This window comes from Pangasianodon hypophthalmus, chromosome 12, assembly GCF_027358585.1.
Source record: "Pangasianodon hypophthalmus isolate fPanHyp1 chromosome 12, fPanHyp1.pri, whole genome shotgun sequence".
NCBI lineage: Eukaryota > Metazoa > Chordata > Actinopteri > Siluriformes > Pangasiidae > Pangasianodon > Pangasianodon hypophthalmus.
Window position 1 is genome coordinate 7,333,813 of NC_069721.1, and position 23,207 is coordinate 7,357,019.

At 40.5% G+C, this 23,207-nt stretch overlaps 1 protein-coding gene across 1 annotated transcript; it reads right to left on the bottom strand.

The window, feature by feature from the left end:
- Positions 1-2,606: 2,606 nt before the first annotated feature.
- Positions 2,607-21,239, bottom strand: ipmkb (inositol polyphosphate multikinase b). The gene is made up of 6 exons (XM_026915386.3): positions 20,516-21,239; positions 16,292-16,377; positions 14,104-14,200; positions 12,400-12,572; positions 6,756-6,837; positions 2,607-5,602 (listed from the first exon to the last, which is right to left on the bottom strand). The coding sequence occupies exons 1-6, from the start codon at positions 20,868-20,870 to the stop codon at positions 5,112-5,114; spliced, it is 1,284 nt and encodes a 427-aa protein (XP_026771187.3). The 5' UTR covers positions 20,871-21,239; the 3' UTR covers positions 2,607-5,111.
- Positions 21,240-23,207: the final 1,968 nt, after the last annotated feature.

Genomic DNA, 23,207 nt, shown 5'->3' on the forward strand with positions numbered 1-23,207 from the left:
TTTTTTTTTGACAAAATGTTTGCTGTCAATTTTTGGCTTGAAGAGTTCCCCACTCCATATTTCTTCCCTTGTGCTGCAAGTGGTCAGACTTGTGATGGGAGGTCATGTTAAATCCGGTGATGAAATGCAGAGATAGACCCCAAGCATATTTTCTCACTTCCCAAAAACTAGAATAGATTTATCACACTTAATAAAATGTGACATATCAGTGAACAATCATTCCTGTTCCTGTTCCTCAGTCATCAATATTTAAACACTGATCTGTGCTGCTTGGCAAAGGATAGCGAATGGGTTTTGGCTGAAAAACTAAGCTGCAATTCAGTCATGGCCTTGTTTAGCTCTAGCAGAGTGTGTGTTTGTGTGGTCAGACAGGCATAGACACACACTATCTCAGGACACTACTGGGTTGCAATCATGTCTCGTTGGTATTAGATGCATAGCATGTTTGTTGATCTGTGTAAAACTAGGCCATCTCTGTGTGTCATGTTTTGGGCCTAAGCAAGAGTAAGGCGAGTGAAGAGAGACAGCTCGACAATGTTTTGCTTGCCGTGGTGACAAACTGATCAGTGTACATGCCCTGTCCTGCGTTATGTTTAAATCTGAAAGTTTCTCACCAATGATGACACCTTAGACTCGTTTTTGTTTTTCCGTTTGTTTTTTGTATCTGCTCTCTTTATGCATAATTAAAGGAGGAGCCAGGTTATTCCTGCATCCATCAGCCATCCGGTTGATCTTATGGGAGTTTTCCAGGCTTTGAAAATGAACAATGATGCTAATAAAGCTCAGTCTTCTCCTCCTCCTTCGTCTCCTTTTTTGTCTATCAATCATTTTCTTTCTTTGTTTTGGCTTTTGACCTTTTTTTTTTCCATATTCTTATTTTTCTGGTTTTAAAAAAAAAGAGACGTGAGAATTGAGAAAAGAGTTGAGACCTTGAGACGTATCCCTCTTATATGCTTCCCTTAAACCTTGGTTTAAATTGTAAACCTGTTACACTGTGGATGGGCTCTGCACTGGAAGTTGCACTTTATTTAGTTACTCTTTTTATCTTGTTCAACTTTATAAAGTCTAATATCATTCAGAACAATAATGCTTATCAAGTAAGGGGCATTTTTCTATAGGAAAATAGGCAACAAATTGTCCTGAACAGTTTTATTCCTCTTAACGCACAGCAATTTTTTTTATTATTCATTTCAGAATGACACTTGTAGTGGTAAAGAAATTGTTCCAAATTTCCAATTTTGTCCCTTGTTTCTTAGCCACTGTGGGAGGTGTTGATGCAATAATTCGACGCGTGCAAAGTAGCATGAATAGATCCAGAAAGACTCGTTGAGGTTCCAAACAATAACTGAAGTTTATTAAACCAAAATTAACTTGAATTGCAACATAAAACAAACAAACAACTTAAAGGCTAATTGCAGCTTGTTGCACCATGCCATCCTAGCTCCATGCGCACGGTCAAAAGACTGTATGCTCTTGCACCAGCGCCCCCCGCCTGTCAGGGGTGGCATAGCCTTTTAAACATTTTTCCCTTCACACCTATAGAGGGCACACACTCAGAGAAACAAACAATATAGTAGCAAACTAATATTTAAATGAACATATAGAAAAATTAAATAAGATAAGCATGGCTCCTACAACACTTACTTTATAGTTGGGTCCCTGGAGGACTAGTGGTTAGGCCTCGGCACTCTCACCGCTGCAGCCTGGGTTTGATTCCCAGCCAGGGACCCAACCCCAACTACTAAGGCTACACACGACAGTGCGCCTCCTGTGCCGGTCCCAAGCCAGGATAAAATTTTGCAGGGTTGCGTCAGGAAGGGCATCGAGAGTAAAAACTGTGCCAAATCAAGTATGCGGACCAATGACCTGCTGTGGTGACCCCTAACGGGAGCAGCCAAAAGAACAACATCATTGTACTTTATAGTTACATTTAATGTTGTGGGACGTCTGCAAAATATGTTAGCGCCTGTTATATCACTTATGTTATAGCAGCTATAAACAGTCGTTCCCTCACCAGCCTCTTTTCCTCCTCTTGTTGTCATGTTGCTGAGAAACCAAAAATTCCTCTGTCCTGAAGTCTTTCCTTCAGAGGAAAACTTACTGTTACAAAGCACTGGCACTGGAGACTCCTTCCATCAATGTTAAATAAACCTCTCTTTACAGAAAACTTTACCATACCAATGATTATCAGTTTTTCTTTGTTAAAAATTACATTACATTTTTTTCAATCCATTTGTTCTTAACCTCAGATTACACAGAGCGTCTGTCATACAAGTCCCTGTGTCTACTATAGAAATTCTAACATATTAAAACAAGCACATTAATATAAACCTAGCATTTTAATTACTCGGCAATACAGCCGTCAGAGCTGCAGCTATAAATTTAATCAATACCTTCTGACCAAACAGTTTCAAGAATTCAACAGTGCCGTAGTACAAGAAAGGATTAGTTTATATTACAAAATACTGTATATTGATCACATTGATCTCTAAAAAGCCTCGGTGATGTACTGTTTTGGAAAATGTCCACTTAAAAGAATGCTCCATGGCTTCAATGCTTGACAAGAAAGCAAAATATGAGGTGTCTCAAAGAAGAAACAAACAAGGCATTATTAAGTGATTTTTATTAATAATGATAGATTTGCCAAATATACACCTAATATATGAGTCTGATTATTACATGTTATACATCTATATTACAAAAACTGTAATTGGTTTAGTCTATTAGGATAGGGTTCACATGAGTAATGGCCATTCCAGTACTGATCCCCAACCTGGATTATTTCTTCCAGAGCCTCAGCTTGAAAAAAATCACTTTTCAGATGTGTTTCTGCATTCTGGATTGCAGAAATTATACAGCACATGGGAAACCATTCAAATGTAGCTACTTAAACCCATGTTTTATTGCGCAACCCTGCTGCTTGAAGGGCTGGATTTAAACCATCGGGCGTAAATGAGCCTGCATATTCCAGGACAGCAAAGATTAACTATACTTAATAAGATCAAATTTACCCTGATTTTTTTTTTTTTTTTTTTTTTTTTTTTTGAGAGAACGTAAATACAAAAAAAAAAGTCCTTTTATTTGCCACAGGAAAAAAAAAGTAAGATCAAAACCAGGTTACAAAATGGTTAACATTAGATTCTTCTACTTGAAGACCTTTGAAGTGTAAGATGCCTTTACAATTAGTTCAATTAAACTAGTTCCATAGGCAAAAATCCAGTCTAGCAAATCACTAAAGTGCTTTGAGCACCAGCGCAAATCTCAGTCAGGTGCAACTGCTTAAAAAAAAAATAAAATAATTATGAGTGAGAATAAGATTTAAAACAAATCAGAGACAAATGGATTAGTTCACAGCAGGAAGGCTGATGTATACATCATACAGTATTTCCACTTGCTTCAGTGCATGAATGCTGTAAATGTTATAGCAGGACCAAAAATAACTGGAATGCAAACAAAATCCTCAACTGAATGGCGCATGCTACAGAACAAATGCATCTAGCTTTAACTGGCCCACGGCCTGTTTCCTTCGAGTTCTTGCATACGGATGTCTCGACTACTTTGAAGTCCTTGTAACACTAATACATTCCTGAGAGTGAGACAAGAGCCAGGGAATTAGACACACAGGTAGTTTCGACTTTGCCCAAAGACATGCAATTCCAATTTTGCTTTTTCCTTCAGAGCTCGACTTTCTTCTTCGGGGGGGACAAGCAGAAAGCGTGCCCTTGTTCTGCTTAAATCAACAGGAATGTTAAATCAGAGTTTCAGACGAGTCAAATGCAGCGGCAGTCATTCAGCATAAGACAAGGTCATAAGACATACTACATATACGTTCCAACCAAAATGTGAAATGCATTCCATTGGAAAAGAACACTTTCCAGATATTTGCAGTAAACGCAGAATAAAGCAAGCAACTTATCAGCTTTGAGATGAGTAATACATTTCACATATTAAGTATGTCAGTGTATACAGTGATTACGCACCTATATGAGAATCTATAAAATCTGCAATGCCCTAGAATTTAAAAATGATTGTTTAAAATAATAATAAAAAAAAGCTGCAACAGAATTTGTTAATATAAATACAATGCAAAGTTAAGGATAATAAACAAATTCAAAAATAGCTGTCCAATGACTCTGAGAGGGAAAAGAAAAATCTGAGAATCCTGGTCTTAATTTTGATAATAGTTTTTCCTCTCTTTTTTTTCCAGTGATTTTTCTCCCTCTTTCAATCAGTGATTTTTTTTTTTTTTTTTTTAATAATCAAGATCACTATGCTGGTTTTTGCCTCCCGCGCTCAAATCAATACTATGTCTGCACAATAAAGTTTCATTCACTCAGGAAAGTGTATCAAAACATTTTATAAGCTAATATAGCATTAATAAAGCATGGCTTAAAGATAGCCGAAAAGGGTATGAACTTAAGTTTGTTTTTTTTTTTCTTTCAGTCACGACAGGCAGGACAGCTCATCAATACACTTGACCGTTTTTTAAAACGTCAATAAAAATCCGAGCCTCCCCATTGTTGGGTCAGCATATTGCATGGTTAAATCACAGAAAATATAATACCATATTTACACAGGGGAATTTGTGTAGGCTAGTCAATTGCAAGTTTAAAATAAAAAACACAGGCAGGGTCATTTTGGCAGCGCAGGTTAAAGAAATCGACAGCTATGTACTCCAAATTCTTAGTCTTACCAACCACAGGCATGAGAAGCAAATGATACACCTATGTAAAAACAAATTAAAAACAATACCTTGTTTAACTTGTCTTGGGAAATACAAGCTATTATGCTGAAGCAAAACAGAGAAAGGGTTAAGATGGTATGAATTGCTGCCAGGATAAATACTATAAATGACCATGTAATTGGTTTACCTGAGTAAAACACTTTTTATATTTAAAAAAAAAAAACAAAAAAAAAACGATCAGGCGCATATAGACCAACTATAAGACCAAGCTTTTCAAATGGGTTACTTCATTGTAGTCCAGGTAGTGCAGGACCTGGACAGGGGAGAGAGGAATGAGAGTAGCTACAACTTTAAAAATATCCTCTCTGATGAGATGAGCCGAGCATTATGGCTGAAGAACCATGAGAAGAACATTTTTTTTTTTTTTTTAGTCATCCAGTATCTGCTGCAGCACCTTGAGCAGGTTCCTCAGGCCGTAGATGTAGCCGTGGTCGGGGACCTCGCTGGGGAAGACGTGGGCAAAGTCGATCATTCGGACCTCCACCTCGGCTGGCATCTCCTCCGTCTCCTGCTCGCCGGCGTCCAGCTCTGTGAGGCCGTGCCATGCGCTGTTGTCCTGCTTGCTTGGATGGTGGTTCTGCATGCAGCTTTTCTTGTGCAGGGAGTACATGGTGGAGAGGCTCTGCTCGATGTTGTTGTTGTACTCCAGAACCCCTTCATTCTTCTGTAGGCTCCGGGTGCTGGATTTCTCCACCGGGGTCAAAGGAAGCCCCTCGTAGACGAAGAGTAGAGAGCTGGCGTAAAAGTTCAACTGGCTCTGTTTTTCAAACCAACGAAGGATGCTCTGGACCTTGGCGATGCTGGCAGTGATGACATCCCGGCGGAGGAGGTCGCCGTTGTAGAAGAACTTACATAGTCCTGTATTGAACAGAGAGATGATGATGACAATCGTGGCAGTTACGGTACAGAGAAATTCACCTGAGCTTATGTCAAAAAATTAGGGTAGAGTAAAAATCATATGATTGTAATGACTATTCAATCTGACTCTATACTTCTACAGACCAATATTCTTAAGAAAAACTCCACTTTGAAACACTTTAAATATGTTTATACTGAAATTTGTTGGTTGGTGCCATATTTTTTTATTCCTGTGAGAAGTTGGGGGTTGTGTGCTGTTTGCTGTTAACTCCCAAAAAAATAAAAGAATGAGACCTTTTCTTTTCTCACTTGCCATTTTTCACCAATGTTCAACACCATATTAATGATATTTAATGGAGAATGTAGAAGTAATGGACAGAGCAAAGTTCCAGGATGCAATGCAGCTACATGGCACAGTTGTGCCTAATTACACCAGACACTCAGGATGGCTAGTTAGTGATTTATGAGCTGACAGCACGATGGTGTTGACGGTGGTATTCACCTGAAAGTTAGTTTGAGCAAAGTGTACAAATGATAAGATAAGAAAAGATAAGATAGAACTTTATTCATCCCGAGGGAAATTCTTGTGCCAGAGGTTGCTCAAACAGATATATCACAACAATGTAGGAATAAAAGACAATATAATAATAAATCAAGTGGTAAAAATAACCACAGTGTGTAATAGAATAGCAAAAAAAAAGTGAGATACTTTAGTAAAAAAATAAGAAAGTACACAAAAAATAAGTGGAGAAGTAGAAAAGTAGAGTGAAAAGTAGAAAGTGACATTACACACGATATTGCACTTTATATCGCACATGGAGAAGGTGAGAGCGCTGGATACACTAAAGGACTAAAGCGCTGCTGCATCGTTCTTTTTCGGTAGAGATGATGGGAGGGTTAAATCCCACTCGCAGGGGTGGCTGAATGGCATTGTGGGTAACCCTAGGAAGGGCATTGAGGGTCACATGTCTATTATAAAGATTACCATTCGAGTCGTTCAAAGTGGATTTTTTTTTTTTCCCTTTAAAATAGCATGAGACTTTGCCAAACCCAAGCACAAAACATCACCTTTGATAAAATTTCTATTCAACTCTAGTGGATTTAAAGGGTCTATTTATAATACGTTAAGGTGAAGCACAGCTTGAAATCTTACCATCTTTGATGGTATCCTTCACGAGACCCCTTCCATAATGCTGGTCATATGTGTCAAAGCTGTCCAAGCCCACGTTGTACACCTGTACAATGACACACACACACACACACACACACACAGAGAGAGAGAGAGAGAACAGAATATTTGTGGCTGTAGATTGTTTTGCTAGAGGTCGTGATCTCCCTCTGGTGGAAACAGAAGGATATAACACTAGTTAACCAACTAAACGGATAAGTAAGCAGAGAATATTGAATTCCTGTTAAACATCCAGGAAGGAGCCAATTTAATATTGATGTTCTGCAAATCTCGGTCTGTTAAGGGACAGGGCAAAATTTCTGGACTATCACCCAAATCAGCAGTGTAATTACCAGTAATGGCTCATTTTGCTCTTAAATAGGGCTTTAACTGCTTAAAGCTTAAACAGCTTTTTCCATGATCCCTGCCAAAGAGCAAACCTCCTGAGACAAGATGAAAGCTTTCACACACTCGAGCACAGCTATGTGTCTTGCCATGACATTAAGTGACACTGATGAGACATCATTCAAAAGTCTTTCAGCTGCTTGGCTTTTTAACAGCCACACAATGGATATAAAAAGTCTACACACCCCTGATAAAATGGCAGGTGTTCGTGATGTAAAAAAATGAAACCAAGATAAATCATGTCAGAACTTTTTTCAGTCTCAATGTGAAAATTAAATGTATCAAAAATTAAGTGAAAAACAATCAGAACATTTTTTAAGGAAAAAAGGAAAAATGAAAAAACTTACAATAACCTAGTTGCATAAGTGTGCACACCCCTGAACTAATACTTTGTTAAAGCACCTTTTGGTTTTATTACACCACTCAGTCTTTGTGGGTCAGAGTGGGTCAGAGTCGATCAGGGTGGAGCATCTTGACTTGGCAATATTTTCCCACTCTTTCTTGCAAAAACATTATAGATCCATCAAACTGTGAGGTCATCTCCTGTGCACAGCCCACTTCAGGTCACCCCACAGATTTTTAGTTGGATTCAGGTCTGGGCTCTGGCTAGACCATTCAAAAACATTAAGCTTCTTTTGGTTAAAGCCATTCCTTTGTTGCTTTGGATGTACGCTTTGGGTCACTGTCATGCTGGAAGGTGAAATTTCCTTTTGATCTTCAGCTTACTAGCAGATACCTAAAGATTTTGCACTAAAATCGACTGGTATTTGTAGCTATTCATGATTGCCTCCACCTTGATAAAAGCCCCAGTTCTGGCCCATAAAGCATGATGCTGCCACCACCATGCTTCACCGTGGGTATGGTGTTCTTTTGGTGATGTGGCTTTTTTTATTTGTTTGTTTTGTTTTGAAAATACCTTTTGAAATTATGGAATTATTATACATTTAGAATTGGTTTCATCAGACCATAACACATTTTGCCACATGGTTTGGACTGATTTAGTTGAGCTTGGCTGTTTTTTTTTTTTTTTTTTTTTTGTGAGAAAGGGCTTCTGTCTAGCCACCTACTCCATAGACCAGACATGTGAAGAATGAGAGATTGTTGTCACATGCAGAGTAAACAGTACTTGTCAGATATTCCAGCGGCTCCTTTAATGTTGCCGCACGTCTCTTGGAAGCCTCCCTGGTAAGTTTTTGTCTTGTCTTTTTATCAATTTGGGAGGAACATCGTGTTCTTGGTGATGTCACTGTGGTGCTCCATTTTCTCTACTTGTTGATGATGGCCTTTGCGGTGTTCCATGGTACATCTAATATTTTGAAAATTCTTTTATACCCCTCTCCTGATCGATACCTTTCAACAAGTGAGACACCACGCATGCTTTGCAAGCTCTTTGCGGACCATGGCTTCAGCAGTCAGATGAAACCAAGAAGCTGTGAAGAAAATCCTACAGAAACAGCTGGTCTTTAGTTGGGGCTAATCAGAATAATTTCATTGATGACAGCTGTATTATAATTACTTCTGAACATAAGATTGAATGTGATTCATTCTGAACATGGCCACATCCCCAATTATAAAAGTGTGCACACTTATTCAACCAGGTTATTGTAACTTTTTAAAACAATTTTCCTAAAATTTACATTGTAATTTCACATTGAGGGTGGAAAAATTTAACAATTTATCTTGGTTTCATTTTTTTACATCACAAAAACCTGCCATTTTAACAGGATAGTGCAGACTTTTTATATCCATTGTGTGTGCATGCCTGCATGTGTATACACACACACACACACAATAATAACCTGTAGGGACAGAGCCACTTCACTGTGTGTTACTGTGAGAATGATGGGCCATAACCCCCATAAATAAAAAATAGAAGCACACAAACGCAACCTGTCAGACGAGCTCTGTAGCTCTGAGTATGTGTTTCCTCTTAGGATATTAAAAACGGTTCCGTCCCGCATAACTGTGATGGCTGTTGTGTAAACCTCATGATGGGCTTCGGATAAGGACAAAAGAGCCTCTAGGCGACTCCGTGGAGACTGATGAGGACTCTAGGGGAGGTCAGCAAAGCTGAAGGCTGATTAAAGAGGTCTCTCAGGCCTGCCTGAGTGATAAGTTCATCCTGTCAGACTGATAACACACACACATTCACACAGAATACTGATGCTCATCCAGTTCCAAAAGTTAAAATTCCCACTGCCTTTCAATGCTGATAACCAACAGAAACTACTATATAAAAAAACCTTTCTTCCCAAAGATAGATCTGTTTACAAGAGAATACATAATTTATTAGCCCATTACGCAAAGCACAGAGTTGAGCTGGATGACTTGAACATTATGCACCACATGATGCCGAGACCGTACACTATCTGCTCTGTAGGGAAGAGGTCATCAAATGGTGGACCACGATCTGGTCGCGAATCCAGAAAAGTATTTTCAGAGGACTGAAACAAACGCTGTAGTGCTGTACTGTAGCACAACAGATTAACTTATGGAAAAAAAAACTTGCCGTAGTTTATAGATTCTATTTATGTAAATTATCTACCTTGAACACCTTGAGTTTTCATTGACTTTCATAGCTTTTTCCTTATTTTATTCTCTCTGGTCTGATTAGTGAAGTGACACCATGGCTCATTAAGAAAATAATAATAATTTAATAATGAAAACAGAATGCTCAAAGAAAATTAATAAAGATGCACACATTTATTCTTCACTTCAAGTTGCTTCATCTGTTCAGAGTCCATGGCACTAGTCCAAAGTGGTAATGTGAAGCGCTAGTGGAAAAGAAAATATAACCACTTTGATGTCTTATTTATAGCCATGAACTAATAATTAATGGTTATGGACTAAAAGGTAAATGGTGCCATTCAGTCATGTTAGTAAGCAAGGACTTTAACGCAGCAGGCCCCTTCAGAAGTTTTAGTTGATTTCCCCTGCTATAGGGAGAACTTGGTGATGTATGGATATCTGACCTGCCTCTATAAAATCATCTTGACTTTTCATTTCACCAGTTAAGTAAATAATCCTTTCTCTTCTGAAAATGAATTTCACAAACAACTTTTAAAACATTACTGGGGTTATAAACAAGGAATATGGAAAATCAAATCAATTTCTATACTTGCTAGCCAAAGGGCATCAATAGGAAAACAAGCTGTTTGAACGCTGACAGTTTGAGCCCATTAGAAATGCACACCATCAATTAGTACATCTTTTAATCTTTGATACAATACTGTTATGACAGCTTTGAATATCAACCACTACCCAATAATCTAATACTGACATCCTCACAGTAACCAAACCGACTCCCTGAAAGCTTCTGCTATGATGTTTTGTTATGCAAACCATCACGGACGTGGTGATGTACTTTAAGACAAGTTGTGTAGTGTGTTCATGTGCTAGAATTACACTCACAGAGCACTTTATTAGGAACACTATACTAATACTGGGTAGGGCCTCCCTTTACTCTCAAAACAGCCTCAATTCTTCATGGCGTGGATTCCACAAGATGTTGGAAACCCTCCTTTGAGATTCTGGTTCATGTTGACATGATTGCATCACACAATTCCTGCAGATTTTTCAGGTGCACTTTCATGCTGCAAATCTCCCATTCTATCACATTCCAAAGGTGTTCTATTGGATTCATATCCGGTGACTGGGAAGGCCACTGCAGAACACTGAACTCATTATCATGTTCATGTAACCAGTTTGAGATGACTTTTGCTTTGTGACATGGTGCATTATCATGCTGGAATTAGCCATTAGAAGGTAAATTGTGGCCATGATGGGATGCACAAGATTTGCAACAATACAGATAGTCCGTGGCATTCAAGCGATGACGGATTGGTATTAACGGGCCCAAAGTGTGGCAGGAAAACATTCCCCACACCATTACACTACCTCCACCAGCCTGGACTGCTGACACAAGGCAGGTTGGATCCATGGATTCACGCTCCTGGTGCCAAATTCTGACTCTACCATCTGTGTGTCTCAGCAGAAATCATATTCATCAGACCAGGCTACGGGTTTCCAGTCTTCAACTGTCCACCAACTTTTGGTGGAGTCTGTGCCCAGTGCAGCCTCAGCTTTCTGGTCTTGGCTGACAGAAGTGGAACCCGACATGCTCTTCTGCTGTGGTAGCCCATCCGCTTTAAGGTTTGATGTGCTGTGCATTCTGAGATACTTTTCTGCTCAGCACAATTGTACAGAGTGGTTATCTGAGTTTCTGTAGCCACACAATGGCTGATTAGATAATTGCAGGAATGCATAGGTGCACAGGTTCCTAATAAAGTGTTCAGTAAGTGTATATGGGCTCAGCCAACATCACACACATTCATGGCATAAAGTAAGTAACTAAGCAATAAAGTAAGTGGATTGAATAAGAAAACCTAATGCTGATCAAAATCCAGCTTTCAGGCCAGTATCGATAATCAGAATCAGAGTAGTGCATCTCTACCATCAATAGTAAATCAACTGCCTGTTTTAAAGTGCTATTTTAACCCACCAGTGCTTTTGTAATTCAGGACACTACAGTAGCTGGCACAGGTGCATACAGATACATCTGTCTGCTTCATATTAGTTCTTTCAGAGCTGTTTATAGAATCAAGCCCATCAGGTTCTGACGATGGTGAGTCATACCAGTATGGACTGCCACAGTATTTGATTTGCATCACTTATCTTGTTTTTCCATTTCCATAAAACAGATCTGTCCAGTTCAGAAAACTGCACAGCCTTCCTGCTATTCTGGACGCTTGCAAAAAAAAAAAAATGGCAACGCAGCCACAAAGGGACGAGCCGCAAAGCACAGTGCCTTCCAAAATCGTACACCCTTGATAAGATGAGCAAAATGGGCCATGAAAATAAGTCTTTATTAATTAGCAGTTAATTAATCATAGTAATTATATATTACTTAATATAAGATAATTATATAATATTATAATAATTAATCATAACATTATTTATTATGAAAACATTCACACAATGTAAAGGGCTGGAAGCATTTTTCAAATAATTACGAGATTTCATCTGATAGCTGTAGGAAAATACCAGTCTCCACCCACGACCTAATTCTTGAATGAATTTAATGAAGAAAGGTGTGTTTGAATAGGATTACTCTGGGACTGGAAATGAGTAAAACATTTAAGCATCTTGAGTGTGCTGCCCATCTTAATGAGAGGAAATCTCGAATATTTTCAAATAAAACAGGAAGGGGCCAGTGAGTGCTTACCCTCATCCCAAGCACCAGGAAGCCAATCTCTTCCATCAGGGGGTATTTCCTGATCTGTTGCTCACGCTTTTCCTGTGAGGCAAAAGGGTCGTAGCTACGCTGGCCGATCTTCACGTCCATGATGCAGGGCTTCTGGAAGCGGCGTGTGACATCCTCCAGCTTCAGATACAGCTCTGTACGTGAAGAGGATCATCAGAACCATTAGTATCAATATCACAGTGCAAATTTAGACTTTTTTTTCCCACATTTTCATGATATTCTCTCTATTTGAACTTGTAACTGCATTCTGTGTGTCAGATATTGATGGGCAGTTGATGTTGCTCTAAATATGCCAGTTTTCTGGCATTCACTGTGACCATTAGACTGGTGCTATATCCAACATGTAACTATGTATATGTACGCACATGGCTGCTACACAAACAGCAATGTTTCCAGGTCAATCTATAAATGTTGGCAAGTTCACTCTGACTCTTCTGGCATATTTGTCTCTGGGGAGCAGCATGAAGATGTCATAAAAAAAAATATCAACAAGACATGTTAGTTGATCTTTAAACCTTTGCGTCTTTGTCATGGTTATCATAAGCCACTTTATTATGAACATCTGTACACCTGCTCATTCATGTGAGCATGGCATGGTTGCTAGTGCCAGATGGGCTGGTTTCAGAAACTGCTCATCTCCTGGGATTTACACACACATCAGTCTCTTTTTGGTTTACACAGAATGATGAAAAAAAACAAACAAACAAAAAACATCCAGTGAGCAGCTGTTCTGTGGGAGTAAACACCTTGTTTATGACTGAGTTGATGAGACTAATTTGAGCTGACGGGAACTTTACGGTAACTCAAATAACCACTCTTTACAACCGTGGTGAGCAGAAAAGCATCCCAGAACGCACAAAACGTTGAACGTTGAGGCAGATGGGCCAGAAGACCATGTCGGGTTCCACTCTTGTCAGCCAAGAACAGGAGTTTGAGGCTACAGTCGGCACGGGATCACCAAAACTGGACCGGTGAAATTTGGAAAAACTTTGGCTGTTCCTAATAAAGCAGTCGGTGAAAAACGGTCTTTATTGCTGACACGAAAGGAGACCATCAAACTAATCAAACATTTGGCCAAACAGGAAGAAATAATAGCTCAATAAAACATATGATAGTCTTCACATTGAAAGAAAATATTAGATGGTCACGAAGAGCACATTTTACCCTTTACTTTTATTACTGAACCTGTTTATCGTCACAAATGCGAAATACTCGTCTTTTTGTTTTTTTATTCGCTCACAACACTTAGGTTCCTGAATTCACAAATCAAAGTTCATGCAGATATACTCTACACAAAGTGACAAATAACCGAAAATCTTTCACATCCCCATTCTGAGAATTTGCTTTTCTGCTTAAGTGGATTTTTTTTCCACTTTAACACTCCCATAACAAGGGATCAAAAGCATAAACTGTAGATGTTGACATCTCTGTATGTATGAGAGGTGTGTTGAATTCAAAATTCAAACTTTTCTGTAAGGAAATCACATAAAACGTGTATGTTATGTAAAATAAACACTGAAATATGATCTAGAACAGGACGGACGTATGAGGTTTGAGACACACTTTGAATTGTGCTTCCCCTAATGTTTATATAATCATTGCGCAGCATTCATTTCTGAGGAAACGTGTACGTGTAGTTCTACTGTAAGAACTGGTGCTTGTCACCTGTGGGGCTGTCAGGAGAAGACCAAGTGCTGTAGTACTTGGGAAGATGCTGCTGCAGCTCGAGTAGGCAGGGGTCACAGCAATCCTTGGCATAAACCTGAGTAAAACACAAGATTGGACCAGGTGAAGTCAAGACCAGTAATAATGCTAAGGAGGAAACGTGCTGTGGTGTGGGTGGATCCTTGGCATAGGCAGCACTGTTCGTTACATAACTGAACCACAGTGGAAAAGATGAAATCTTGATTGAAAACACTCACTGTTTCAGAGCATGCTGAAAATATTAAATCAGAGTACTGGCTAATAGCATTCGACATTGGGAGGATGCGCTTCTGAGTTGGACTGCTTAACATTTAACCCCCAAAAGGCAATTTGGGTCTGAGAGACCAGCTGGTCTTCCTCAAGAGTCTATCTTCAGGAGTCAGGGAGGAATGGCATGCCTCTGGAATCGTCACCATTATCTTCATGCTTATGAGCATAAGTGATGGCTCCAGACAAGCTTTTAAACAAAGAGAAGTTTGTATAAACAGTATTTTTTTTATATGAACAGACAGACTGCCAAGAACATCTCCAAATACAGGTTTAATATGAATATACTGCTGTAGGCACCTGTCATGGAAATGAGCAACGATGAATATTATAAAATAAATAACACTTGCAATGAGTGAGATTTTGAATTTACTGCATACGTTTATGTTAACGCAATACAAGATTTCTTCTGTGTTTTTTTTTCCCCCAAAATCCTAGTTTCAAAATTATCAGCACTTCTACAATTAATATATTCTGATGAATCTCTTCTGGAGAGAATAACAGCACGGAGGCTCTTTCCTCTTTGTGTAATATGGAATAAGCTGGAGGAGGCACTTATCATCAGATCTTGGTCCAGTCCTCCATGCAGAACACTTCCAGGTCTTTTATGTTTGTGCATGTGGATTTCCTCTTCAATTTAGACCACAGGTTTTTCAATAAGGCTCAGATCTGGAAACTGAGACGTTTTGATCAGTTTGGGATGGCCTGGCAGAGGCAACTAGGTTTTGGCTAAAATATCCCGGCAGAATCCATGACGCCATCAATGCCAGCAAAAGCAGGCCAAGGCTACAGCATCAGTGATGCCCTGCAATATTTCACTATCAGGAGGTTCTCCTTGCTCACAGGAAACCCTTTTTTCTTCCATATATTGAGATTCCAGTTGTAGTTCCATTGATATTTGATGAAGTTGGTGCTTGGTGCTGAATTTTGTGAGATGCTCTCAAAAATGCAACATTTCCAAACAGCATGTTGCTATGAAGATACGATCTAATAAGTTCAAGATTTTGAAACCCTAAAATCAACTAAAGTGTGTGAATCCGTGAACTTGCTCGGGGATTGATTACTTTCCGCTTGGGTTTGGAGTCAGTATGCTCCTGTGTCCAATTTCCGGCAAATTTTCAACTGTTCTAGACTCTTGAAACTTTATTATGGCCATGATTGTGCTTGGTATATTTTGTATTTTTTTTCCTTATATATTGTTTTCTATCCATCGCCTGACTTTTACAGGTCAATTAACAGCTATTTTGTTTTCTGCATGGTGATGGACGGCAAGAGGGATGTATGTGCAACCTCACATTTGGTCATAAGCGATACAGCAATACAGTTTCCGGTGACTAAAGGCAATTTTAAATCGCAATCATTTTTAAGGACGAAAAAGTTGTTTGTATTTATTTTAAATTTTATTTAGGTGTGTCAACTGTCCCCAAATTCTGAGGGAAATTACTAGTACCACAAAAAAGTTTTTATGACAACTATTTTTTGTTATGGGGTCCCTGGATGACTAGTGGTTAGGCCTTGGGTTCGATTCCCGGCCAGGGAACCAACCCCGCACGATGGTGCACTCCCAGTGCCGGTCCCAAGCCTGGATAAAATTGGGGAGAGTTGCGTCAGAAAGGGCATCCGGCGTAAAACCTGTGCAAAATCAAATATTCAGACCAACGATCCTAACAGGAGCGGCCGAAAGAACAACATTTTTTTGTTATAGGAGATACAAGTGCTCTCTCTTATTTTAATCACTGTGTCCAATGTTTGTTAGTCTTTTATGCCAATTCTTTTCAAGAGTGCCAGTAATTCTCAATTTAATACACATCAAATAGAAATATTGGGTGAATTATGAAAGATAATTGAGCGTGAGGAAAATGTTCCATTAGACACTACTTACCATGCTATAGAACTGCAGTTCTCTGGGTCCTCTGGGTGGCGGCTGAAGCTGCTTTAGTACCGTACCATCGGGATGCTGCAGTATACCTAGAGTTAAATCCAACCACATATATATACACAATACACTGCATTAGTCAAAGTAAGTCAATTTATTTACCGTTTATTATGTACAAGTTGTATACTGACTCTTGGTTACACCAAATACACAGTCAGTACTGTTACAGTCAGTACTGCTGCGAAGGGTTTCACTCTGTCTGTACTATTGCAACATTTCCTCATATCCTTCTGCTAAACTCACACTCTCTGACTCAGTATTAATCCAGATTTTGTAGTCAATCTGGTGTCTTGCACGTCATTTTTCAGTTTGTATAATGTTGATGGTTGACGTGTACTGAACCCAATTTCCGCCAGCACTCTTGTGTGGCAATAAAACAAGCCTGAAACTTGAAACACACTGATACATACTGTATGAATATATCAGGAATGAATGTTTCTCTCAATCAACCTGATTTAACAGATCAATCACTGACCTAATTGGATTTTTCTTTTTTTTTTTTCAGATAAGATGAATTTAGACTGAGAACTTGGAGCAGCGGGAAGCGTCACCACCTCACAGCTCTCTCTGTGTGGTGTTTCGCGTGTCAGGCTGGGCTTTTTTTCTCAGTTCTCTTATTTCCTCACACCTCCCAAAAACATGCTGGGTGGTGTACTGGCAACGGTAAATTTTCCCTTGATGTGAAGGAGTGTGTGAAAATGTGTGCATGGTACTGTTGGGGGAAAAACTAGAAACGGGGAAATTCACTTACATAGTCTTCTTGTATGCAAAGGTAAAATCATGATAATGATTAAAATGTTAGATGTAAAATTGAAACTAACAAGTCTACGTGTACAAAATTTCCTGAAAACATCTTCTGTGATATATACATGTCATTTATTTATTTTTTTTTTAAAGATTAGTCATTATTTGGTTCTCTGCCACACTTTATTCAGCCCACTGAGGGTCACAAGGCTTAAACATTTAAAGAAATCAACGAGAAAAGCTATCCCATACTAAGTTCCTTTATCGATTTGTATTAATTCTTGCTAATTTACAGACAAATGACTTGTTGTTAAGACCTTTAAAAGCTTAATATTTTATTTTATTCTCTCCATGACCCTGACCAGGATAAAGAAGTTACTCTTTTGTACACAACTATCACTTAAAGGTGCAATAGTCGATTTTTTAAAATTCCTTACTTGTACAAATAACTTGGAAAATTTGTAGAATGTGATTTAAAAAAAAAAGAAAAAAAAAACAGATTAAGTCATGGACTTGGCAAAAGTCGGTGAGTTAGCCGTTCGGGAAAAGGGACTTCCGTCCGGAATGCTTGTTTGTGTTTGGATGTGCCTCCTGTCAGTCGTTTTACAGACACTCTACAGGCCACAGTAGATAGTGGGGGCAGAGTTTCGGGAACATTCATTCAAATGTTGAACCCACTTAACCGTTAGAGTCTTAATCTTGAAAAAACAAGGAAACTAGGCAAGGCTTGTTTTGCTGGAGTGCCATTAGCTGCATAGCATTTGTCACACAAGTGTCAGCAGATGTGTGTATATCTCACAGTAAGTCCCTGGTATCGCTCACTGCTTGCTAGCTACGAATAGCAAGACAGAAATTCATCTAGCTAGACTCTTCACACATGTGCATTTAAACAATGGGGCTCAATGAGCAAAAATGCATCTTCGGCCCACTAGGCTGAGACTAATCTTACTTAATGCACCTTTAAACTTAAGTACAGTCTGAAAGTGCTTACTTATTACAGCAAACTGTATAGTGACGTCACTGACAAACGTGACAGCACACCACTGACGTGTTAAAGGGCTTACTGCATTCTCAGTATGGCAAGAATACTCAAGTGCATCTGTCTGCGTCCTGCAGGGTTACAAACCACACCCCCTACAAGGTACGCCCACTATTACAGGTTACACCCTAAACATAGGGTTTGGGGGGAGTGGGCATGGCAAAGTTGTGTAGTGGACGTGGTAATAATGTGTGGTGTGTAGCGGGCGTGTGAATGTCGTGTAGTGTGTAGCGGGCGTGTGAATGTCGTGTAGTGTGTAGCGGGCGTGTGAATGTCGTGTAGTGTGTAGCGGGCATGCGAATGTCGTGTAGTGTGTAGCGGGCATGCGAATGTTGTGTAGTGTGTAGCGGGCATGCGAATGTTGTATAGTGTGTAGCGGGCATGTGAATGTCGTGTAATGTGTAGCAGACATGCGAATGTTGTGTAGCAGGCGTGCGAATGTAGTGTAGTGTGTAGTAGGCGTGTGAATGTCGTATGGTGTGTAGTGGGCGTGTGAATGTCGTGTAGTGTGTAGTGGGCGTGTGAATGTCGTGTAGTGTGTAGTGGGCGTGTGAATGTCATGTAGTGTGTAGCGGGGGAATGTCGTGTAGTGTGTAGTGTGTAGTGGGCGTGTGAATGTCATGTAGTGTGTAGCGGGGGAATGTCGTGTAGTGTGTAGTGTGTAGTGGGCGTGTGAATGTCGTACAGTGTGTAGTGGGCGTGTGAATGTCGTTTAGTGTGTAGCGGGCGTGTGAATGTCGTGTAGTGTGTAGTGTGTAGTGGGCGTGTGAATGTCGTGTAGTGTGTAGTGGGCGTGTGAATGTCGTGTAGTGTGTAGTGGGCGTGTGAATGTCGTGTAGTGTGTAGTGGGCGTGTGAATGTCGTGTAGTGTGTAGTGGGCGTGTGAATGTCGTGTAGTGTGTAGTGTGTAGCGGGCGTGTGAATGTCGTGTAGTGTGTAGCGGGCGTGTGAATGTCGTGTAGTGTGTAGCGGGCGTGTGAATGTCGTGTAGTGTGTAGCGGGCGTGTGAATGTCGTGTAGTGTGTAGCGGGCGTGTGAATGTCGTGTAGTGTGTAGCGGGCGTGTGAATGTCGTGTAGTGTGTAGTGGGCGTGTGAATGTCGTGTAGTGTGTAGTGGGCGTGTGAATGTCGTGTAGTGTGTAGTGTGTAGTGGGCGTGTGAATGTCGTGTAGTGTGTAGTAGGCGTGTGAATGTCGTTTAGTGTGTAGCGGGCGTGTGAATGTCGTTTAGTGCGTAGCGGGCGTGTGAATGTCATTTAGTGCGTAGCGGGCGTGTGAATGTCGTGTAGTGCGTAGCGGGCGTGTGAATGTCGTGTAGTGCGTAGCGGGCGTGTGAATGTCGTATAGTGCGTAGTGGGCGTGTGAATGTCGTGTAGTGTGTAGTGGGCGTGTGAATGTCGTGTAGTGTGTAGTGGGCGTGTGAATGTCGTGTAGTGTGTAGTGGGCGTGTGAATGTCGTGTAGTGTGTAGTAGGCGTGTGAATGTCGTATAGTGTGTAGTGTGTAGTGGGCGTGTGAATGTCGTATAGTGTGTAGTGTGTAGTGGGCGTGTGAATGTCGTATAGTGTGTAGTGTGTAATGGGCATGTGAATGTCGTGTAGTGTGTAGTGTGTAATGGGCATGTGAATGTCGTGTAGTGTGTAGTAGGCGTGTGAATGTCGTGTAGTGTGTAGTAGGCGTGTGAATGTCGTATAGTGTGTAGTGGGCATGTGAATGTCGTGTAGTGTGTAGTGTGTAATGGGCATGTGAATGTCGTGTAGTGTGTAGTAGGCGTGTGAATGTCGTGTAGTGTGTAGTGGGCGTGTGAATGTCGTATAGTGTGTAGTGTGTAGTAGGCGTGTGAATGTCGTATAGTGTGTAGTGGGCGTGTGAATGTCGTATAGTGTGTAGTGTGTAGTGGGCGTGTGAATGTCGTATAGTGTGTAGTGTGTAGTAGGCGTGTGAATGTCGTATAGTGTGTAGTAGGCGTGTGAATGTCGTGTAGTGTGTAGTGGGCGTGTGAATGTCGTGTAGTGTGTAGCGGGCATGTGAATGTCGTATAGTGTGTAGTGGGCGTGTGAATGTCGTGTAGTGTGTAGCGGGTAAGCGAATGTCGTGTTGTGTGATTTGCTAGTAGGTGCTCCTTGCTGTGGGCGTGGTTTGTAATGGGCGTGGTCTGTAGTCCTGCAGGACGCAGACAGACCCTTCTCCTAGTGAAACACACTGCTATATTGTGCAGCTCTGCGCAGGTCCAGTGGGAATAAACCTGTTACTCTGCTGCTTCCAGCGCGTGCACCGCGTGGACACGTCAGCCAGCTTGTTTACAGAGTAACTTACTGTGTGAAAGGCGCACTGCCGCTGTAATGTGGATGGATGGATGCAGAGGAATCAGGTTAATCAGTAAACTGACCTACTTTGTCCACTCCGTACTTGTGGCCCGCGACCTGGTGCGAGAGCGGCACGCAGCCGAGAGGTCCCGCGCGCGGCCCCGCGTGCTGCTGCTGCTGCTGCGCGCTCCTTTCCCTCGCCCCCGGTCCATTGAGGCGCGTGCCCGGGCTCACGGCGGCGCGCCCGAGCTCCAGCCTGCCCAGCGTTACCGACGAGTCCATTATCCGACGCAAATGACGCTTTGTCAGGGCAACAACAACAACTACAACAAAAAATGCACCACAGTCCGCTACATTACGACACACGTATCGGTTTTCAGTCTTCCAGCACGAGCCGAATCCAAGCCGTCCGTCGTCCTCGTCGTGGTCCAGCTGCATGAAGCGGATGCCATCACTCACGTCTTCTTATATCCGCGGGGAAGAGTGGCAGCGCGTGCCCGAGGCGCTGGGATTGTGTCACATCGCAGACTGTAAGTGAAGATAGAGCCGGGCCACATCCCACTTCCTGACTTCAGAGATGTTTACACAGCGCTGCTCGTCTAATTACTCCGAGATATGGGGGAAGGACAACAACACGGCACTCCACCCGGAACAAACACACGCCATAAACCGAGAGAAAAGCACACTTAGCACTCACACTCATCCTCATCCTCATTCTCATTCACTTCAACGCTAGCTCTCCTGTGCTGCCTCTCCATCCCAGAAGGCGCAGGAGGCGCGTGACGTCATGCGTGACGACGACGACGTCGCCACAAAGGTCACAACACGCATGTAGCCTATTAAAAATACATATATAAATATATAATTTATATATTTATTTATCTATTTTTACTTCACATACATTATAACGTGTACCTTATTCCAGATACACTATAAATTCTTTTTTTTAAAAAACTGTTGTTTAGAGCAACGCTTGCATTTCAGATTACTTCCGGGTAACGAACTCATTTATCATTTATCATGTTAAAAGTCACGTAGGCTTTCCAGACTGAAATAATCATGTATTTCATCATACTCGTTCCTAGATACTGTGTCAGATCAATACAAATGGGCAAAAAAAAAAAAAAAAAAAAAAGCTTTACACCAATCAATGCAATTTAGAAATTCAAATTTAAAGCATTCACTGTTGAAACAGACTTCTATAAATATATGTACAATATAGTGTTAAAAGATCTATCAGTTTTACAGTGTGCCTCTTCTACGTCAATGCTGGTACACCATTACACAAGTATGGAACATGTTTTTCCAGGAACATGACTCATAAGGAAATTGCATCATCTGTATTTAAACACAGTTTCAAGTTTCTCTCATTTCTAATTTATTATTGTTTTATAATGTTGAGTCAAGTGGGTCAAGCAACCCGGTTAACTTGGATTAATGTGTGTATTACTATTAACGCTACATACAGTAATCCATGTCTGCGATCATGCTTTTTCATCGCATACCAAGAGTCATTCTTATTTCAGAAGATACACTATATATGGGCACCTGAACATCATGCTCGTATATGCTTGTTGAATACTATTTCAAAGTTGGTCCCCACTCCCCCTGCTGCTATAGCTTCCACTCTTCTGGGAAGGCTTTCCACTAGATTTTGGAGTGTGGCTGTGGGGATTTGTGTTCATTCAGCCACAAGAGTGTTAGTGAGGTCAGGCACTGATTTTGGGTGAGGAGGCCTGGGGTCATCCTAAAGGTGTTCAGTGGGGTTGAGGTCAGGGCTCTGTGCAGGACACTCGAGTTCTTCCACTCCATCCTTGACAAACCATTTTTTCATAGAGCTCGCTTTATGCACAGGGGCATTGTCATGCTTGAACAGGTTTGGGCCTCTTAGTTCCAGTGAAGGGAAATCTTAAAGCTACAGCATACATAGACATCCTATACACAATTGTGCGCTTCCAACTTTATGGCAACAGTTTGCAGAAGAACCACATATGGGTGTGTTGGTCATGTGTCCATATATATTTGGTCATGTAGTGTATATAGCTTTACACGATCAATCCTGTTACTTCTCTGTGAATAACATTGTTGACATTCATACTGGAATATTAGACACTCTAAAACAAGTATTAATAAAAATGAATCAAATAAAAGTTAATAATGACTTGAACTGATATTAAATGTGTAGGGAATTAGCCTCTAGAGTAAGAAATCCCTGAGCAAGATCAAGAGAAATCACCAGCTGGCTTAGAAGAAGATATAGTTTACAGATGACAGATACAGAGAAATGAAATGAATGTGTATGTGATAATCTGTAAACTAAATTTCAATAAATCTGTAATGCATACATAAGAGGAAGAAACTAACCAAGAAACCTAAAATAGAAAACATTTCTTTAATTTACACAGAATTAAAGTTTGACTAGATTTCTGTAGTGTACAACTGACAGATTCTGAATTTGTTGTTGCTTCAATTCACTAAAATCTCATAAAGGACACACACATTCAGACATGCTCTTAAACACGATTGCATACTGTTCATTTGTAACAGACTTGACACATAATCCTAAAGGAAATGCCTTTTAAAAGAAGGAGGGAAATTATACAATCATAGATGTAGCAATAAAATTTCCGATTACTGCAAGAAGTCTTATCCAAAAGCCATACGAAACTCACGTGAAGAGCTCCCCTTTTCCGCGCGCTCACCTACTAGTATTACTTACAAATGGAAAGAAAGTGAGAATATCGTCAGTAGGTTATCAAATTTGAGTCAATGATC

Coding starts and splice junctions, on each gene's coding strand:
- ipmkb (XM_026915386.3), bottom strand. CDS start 20,870: ATGCAGCTGGACCACGACGAGGACGACGGACGGCTTGGATTCGGCTCG. Junction 16,378..20,515: donor GTACGGAGTGGACAAAGTAG/GTCAGTTTACTG, acceptor ATTTAACTCTAG/GTATACTGCAGCATCCCGAT. Junction 14,201..16,291: donor AACTGCAGTTCTATAGCATG/GTAAGTAGTGTC, acceptor TGTTTTACTCAG/GTTTATGCCAAGGATTGCTG.